The 6000-nt window shown below is 44.0% G+C and overlaps 1 protein-coding gene across 1 annotated transcript in view; it reads left to right on the plus strand.

Moving 5' to 3' along the window:
- ATOH8 (atonal bHLH transcription factor 8) overlaps nucleotides 1–5615 on the plus strand; it is a 58782-nt gene extending 53167 nt beyond the window's left edge. Inside the window, exon 3 of the mRNA XM_078678655.1 lies at nucleotides 3971–5615. Within this exon, the coding sequence (XP_078534781.1) occupies nucleotides 3971–3976 (6 nt within the window). The 3' untranslated portion in view covers nucleotides 3977–5615. The remainder of the gene's footprint in view (nucleotides 1–3970) is intronic.
- Nucleotides 5616–6000: the final 385 nt, after the last annotated feature.

The raw sequence follows: 6000 nt of genomic DNA on the forward strand, positions 1-6000 counted from the left end.
TACTCTCTACCATTGCTATGTGACTCTTAGAGTATATCCATGCGTAGCCCTTCCCTATGTATATAGAAATAACTCTAATCACTAGTCTCTTCTTTGTGTGACTTTACATCTTGTACATTTGCAATTTTTTCTGTTTGTATCTTTATGTAACGCATGTAATTAAGTCCTTATGTAATTAGTCCTTATGTTTTGCAACTGGTTCTTATGTAAAGCGCTCTGACACCTTCGGGTAAAGTTCGCGCTGTATAAAATCGCATTAAATAAAATAAATAAATAAACTGTTTTCTCGCTCCGTCCTAGCGCCATAAAGCCATTGGTGAATGTGCACAGTGTAAATTACTTCCACACATTTATGCCCATCTATTTCATGTGACTCCCTATCTCTTTCCACCTGCCAGCTTGTGCCCTCCACTGACCACGGTGTAACTTTGCCTCTGACCAAGCCCTTCTTCTGTCCACGGGCTTTTAGTCTCCTTGCCAACTTGTCCTTCTACATTCCATTCCAAACAATTGGCTTTGGCAATGCTTGCTTTCTGTGCCCCGTTTAACACAGGAGTGGAAGACAAGGTCACCTCCTAAGTGCTAGTCTGACTGCACTGGTGATCCACTCGCCCATAACTTCAGGGCTTAATTTGCTGACGTCATCTGGCAAGTAACGCTGCTCTCTACCAAAGTCATAAACAGGCCACTGAAATTATGGGGCAGGATATGACCAAATTATGCAGCCAGATGTACTCCATTATGCAGCAATAAAAGGCAAATTACCTGTGTAATGTGGCACATTTTGTGACAGCCTTCATTATTTTGTCATTTTTACACATTAACACAGTGGGCTGAACTTTCCCCTCGTTATTACCAGGCTGACACCTAAATAGAGCAAGAAGCAACAGGAAGAAACCAGCCAACCCTTGAGAAGGGCCGTCCAGTGTGCATCAGCATGTGTTGCTGCATTTTTAGTACCTTTTGATCCGTTTGAGCTTGAAACAAATTTTTCTTAAAATCTGCAGATTATGCAGTAAATGAGGGATTATATGGCAACGGTGACTTATCTGTTAACATGCAGAAAATGTTGCAGTTGTGAAACCGCATAATCCCAGTGGCCCTGCTCATAAATAAAAATGGCACTCCCAAATTACACCATTATCCTCCTAACTCCTTCTTTCTGCCACCAACACCGCGTCTGCCCACATTTCTGAGGTTGCCACAAAATCTGATGAAAAACTGACTGTGCCTTAAGCTCTAGTTGCACATCTCCTTACAATAGTTTTTGGGGTAGTGATACACTTTGTGAACACTGCACTGCTTTCAAGATTTGTGGTTTTACTTCACCATCACATTACACCCCTGAAGAACTTTTATCAGCGTGGAAAATCAGGCACAACAATAATGTGTTGTTCATTCAGACATTTCTAAAATTGGATTTATTACAAGAAACTTTAGGACCAGAAGTCTCTAAAGTTTAGTATATGTGCTTCACTCAGTGTACCTATTATTCGCAAAAGATGTGTTCGGGCGGAGTCTCTCGTGAGAGAATCCGAACCCAGAACCGAGCTGGGGTTCCAGCTCACCCCGCTTCATAATTTACAATTATCTCACAATTGTTTTAACCTTTTTTCATGCATAAAGTACAAATGGCAAAGTCTGCGTTGCAAAACACTACAAGGTTCTGAGTTTTGCAGGTTGTAGTTTTAGAAAGCATGCAATATTCTCTAATGTGTTGAGCAAGTGCTTCATCTCCCACTGAAGTATCTACTGGTGGAAAGTCCATCAGCGGAATTACCTCCTTCGCATAAATTGTATTATGGAGGTAGTGTAGGGTAACCCGCAGAGAATTTGACATGTCTTCTGCAAATCAGAGGGTCTCTACATTCATCATCAAGCCGAGTTCATGGAGGTCATTGGTGAGTGATGTCACAATAGACCTCCTCCTGTCCCCGGTGTGCCGGACAGGGTGCTGACTCATGATCTCGGGGAGCCCTGGCTTAGATAACTCCTGGAAGACCATTTTGAGGTCCCTCTCTGCAGCTATGGGTTGGACCATCCCCAGGGATGTCTGCCAATACTTGTTGGATATGGTACCGGCCCGCAAGAAAAAAATGTTAAGCAGGAAATTTATCCTCCTGGGATTGGTACTTGCTATGAGGAGACCTGGGGGTCGATTCCGATCCGGTAAAATCCCCGTCCGTACGATTCGTATCCGGAGCCGTTTCCGTACGACTCGTACGGATGCCGTACGACCGGACGATTCCGATCCCGATCGGCCGACCTGGACGCGATTCGTACGGTACACGTCGATTCGTACGGAAAAGCGCATGATCACCTACACACTGTACGGCGCGTACCCCCCATGATCGCAGGGGTACGCGCCATACCCCTGTGATCATGCGGGGTACGTGCCGTACACCCAGGGTACATGGGGTACGTGCCGTACACCCACCGTACATGGGGTACGGCGCGTACCCCATGTACGCTGGGTGTACGGAACGTACCCCGCATGATCACAGGGGTTCGGCGCGTACCCCTGTGATCATGGGGGGTACGTCCCATACCCTGGGGGGGGCGTTCCGTACCTGTTTCGGCGCGAACGGTGCGTTTCCGACTGTTTTCAGCTCCCGTAGGAAAAGGGTCGTACGGTGCGTACCAGATACGAATCGTACTTGCTGGGTCGTAAAAACTAGCCGCGATGTCGCGTACAGCGGGTTCCGAGTGAGATTCGTACAGAGATTTGAGTCGTACGGAGTCCTGTACGACTCGTACGGAGTTCGGCACCTAGTACGGATCGTACTTCATCGTACGTACGGGACGTCTACGGATACGATTCGTACGGGGAAAAAATGCCCCGTACGACGATTCGGAGCGCATTTTACCGGATCGGAATCGACACCCTGGTCTGTATGTTTCGCGTGAAATCTGATGCCATTTGTTGTCTGGAGGAGCATGTTGCAGCATCTCTATGTGATTGTCACCATATTTGTGCCTGTGATCAGGTGGTTGTCTCCCATAGCCCGGACGGTGTCTGAAGGGTTAAGCGATATGGAGGAATGGGCGGTGGCTGAGTAAAGTCATATGCGACGCACTCGTAGAGACAACAAACTGGCAGATTACCTACAGGTATGGGCAGCGATGCTGGCCGAACTCCAGGAGCCCCCGAATGCAATACCCCCGTGCGATAGAGGTGTGAGACTGAGAAGTGAGATGTAAGACAGGGTTTGGAATAGGTGCCATTCAGTGTTCACTTCTACGTGGACCTATATGTACTCGCGACTCCATATCAACCTTACGGATGTACTCATGTCATTAATGTTTTGTTTTTGAACCAGTACTACTTGTCCGGGTAGAGCAGGCTGAGGTGGGTGGGGGTGAGGGGTCGATCGAATGTTTTCTGTATATTACGTGTTGAGATGTATAACATTGTCTTTCTTCAATGTCAATAAAAATCTATACTAAAAATTTAAAAAACTGTTGTTGGAGAGCCGAGGCCGAGCTGGGAAGCAATTCATTGATACACATCTTAGTTCTTTCTACTGTATGATGTTTTAGTCGGAGAGCTCTATGGGTCCTTTGATACACACCACTCTCTATTCTTGAATGTTTTACCACAGGTTGTAACTTCACTTACCTTTCTCTATGTTTTGTATATTTGCTGATGACAATTCTGTACAGCGCTCTGATACCCCTGGGGGTCTTGTTCGCGCTCTATAAAACTTTCAAAATAAATAAATTATCCTGCATTCTGCAGTATTGGTATATACCAGGTGTTGTTTACTTCCCAAATAAAAGGCCACTCATACTAAGGCCTCCCTGGGGCTACTTGTGTCTTTATCTAAATACCAATGGTGATCATTTCCAAGACTGTCAACATGTTCTATTTTAGGGTAATTCCTTGTTAATATGAAACTTTCTCTTTTCAGTCTGAGTATGAATGATAAACACAAATTCCATTATAATTTGTTTTTGTTTTGTTTTTCAGGAATGACGTGTGCCAAGCGCGACTGAAACGGACTCTGAAACAGGGTTTTCCCCTCCTTTGTGAAAATAACGTTGTGACCCTTTTCTGATAGAGATAATTTAAGGTTGCTGCTATTCAGCTGCAGGACTTCTGGGAGAAAAAACACTTGGTTCTCCCTTCCTTTTATCTGGTTTTCAATCCAGTCATCTCTAAAGACTATGTAATTTATTTATCCCTTGTTTCTTTTTGCCACTGTTTCGACTTTATCTTCAGTCCAGAAAACAATCAGTTGCTGCTGTGCCAAAGCTTCCACAGAGCGCCTAGACTGATATAAAAGTGCCTTAAAAAGTATTTTGGAATGTCCAAAGAAACAACCGAAGCACTGATTACTCACTTTCGTCTCCATTGGACAGCTACACACTTTGGGTTCTTATAAGGATTTTAGTCGTGTTGGCTGACCCAAATAATCTTACCTCAAATCTGTTGAGTAATCTTGGTAATGGGAGGCAACTGTAGGTATCAAACCTTTACGCACCTGCACATAAAGGGCGACAGAGGGACTTGACTTGAAAACCATCCCATCATCATCATCGACAAAGGATTATTTCGGGATCCAGGTTATTGGCATTTGATGAAGCTCTCTTAACAAAAATGTATTCGGTCTCGACTGTGATGTCATAAAAACATGTACTGCCAATTTCTACATGCCCAAGGAGACTGTGGCATGGGTGGTGAGATAGACTTGTGGGTTTAGTACCTGTTCATGGGCCTGAAGATCACAGATTCAAAACCTGGCCTGACCTACTGATCCTTTCATCATTCTGATATCAATAAATTGAGTACCATCGAGCAATGCAGTAATAAGTGGCTGTAGCCAATTTTGGTTGTGTGTCGGATTCCTGCATGCGTTTAGCACGCGTGCCTTTACAACGCTGACATTAGAACAAATGTGTTGTTATGACGAGTTCCTAAGCACACAGGTCCTTACAATGACTTGCCTTTGGGAGGGCGCTGGACTTTGGAATAGTATAATTTACTATTCTAACTCCAGTCTACCCAACAGTAGGGAAGGTGTTGGACTTAAAATCCAACACCAGTCCAACAACTCGCCCCTTAAAGCAAGGCATTGTAATGACTTTCGTGCTAAGCGAATGAGTGGTAGGGACACGTTTGTTCTTTTGCCAGCGTTGCAAAGGCACAGCGTGTTTCCCGCTTCATGATAAGGGATGTTTCCCGCCAATTTCACATATGATGGGTGTTATTAGTGCCACCTTTATTTAACTCCACAGTGAGAAGGGAGACATATCTCAAGTGTGTTGTAGTGAAAAGAGACTCATAAATCAGATGCTCTTACTATGCAGTTTCACCAATGTGCCTTTTTACTGGTGCTATATATAACAGTGAACATACCGACATCCTGTGCGGATTAGATGCATCTGCTTTCCCTCACTTCTAGGAACTAATGCTGGGGAATAAATGACTACACCCATTATATGCTATCTTAATAGGTGTCTGTGTATATTCAGGTCTGTGTAATGTGAGTTTCCACACCATTCTTTGAAGTTATATGAGATCTTCAAAAAGTGTGTTAATGGAGAAAAAAACAGAAACTTACCATTTTGTTGGCTAATTTATCTGCAAAATAAATGAAACACCCATACATGTTTTTCTTGCTTATTTTGTGCTTTTTAAGGGAGAATTTTCTAACAGAAACAGATTTTTGCAGTGAAGGTTCTCCTGAGGTGTGATGGAAAAAATAATTCAACTATTTGTAACTTCACGAAATGCAAAAATCATAAACATGACCTGATTCTGGGTTCTCCAAAGTTGGTCCTGGTGGGCCGCATCCGTGTCAGACTTTTAGCATATTCCCATTTATATAAATGTAGTGATCTTAAAAATCTGGCATGGATCCGTCCCTCAAGGTCCTACTTTGGAGAACCCTGACCTAATTCACACCCCGGATAAGAACTTTGCCCAGCCCTAGTTTTGACCTATCACTGGGTCTAAGCATGTCTGTCAGACATTTGTCTAAAGGCTCAGCTAGTCAA

The sequence above is a fragment of the Lissotriton helveticus genome, chromosome 2_2 (genome assembly GCF_964261635.1).
Source record: "Lissotriton helveticus chromosome 2_2, aLisHel1.1, whole genome shotgun sequence".
In the NCBI taxonomy this organism is placed as follows: domain Eukaryota; kingdom Metazoa; phylum Chordata; class Amphibia; order Caudata; family Salamandridae; genus Lissotriton; species Lissotriton helveticus.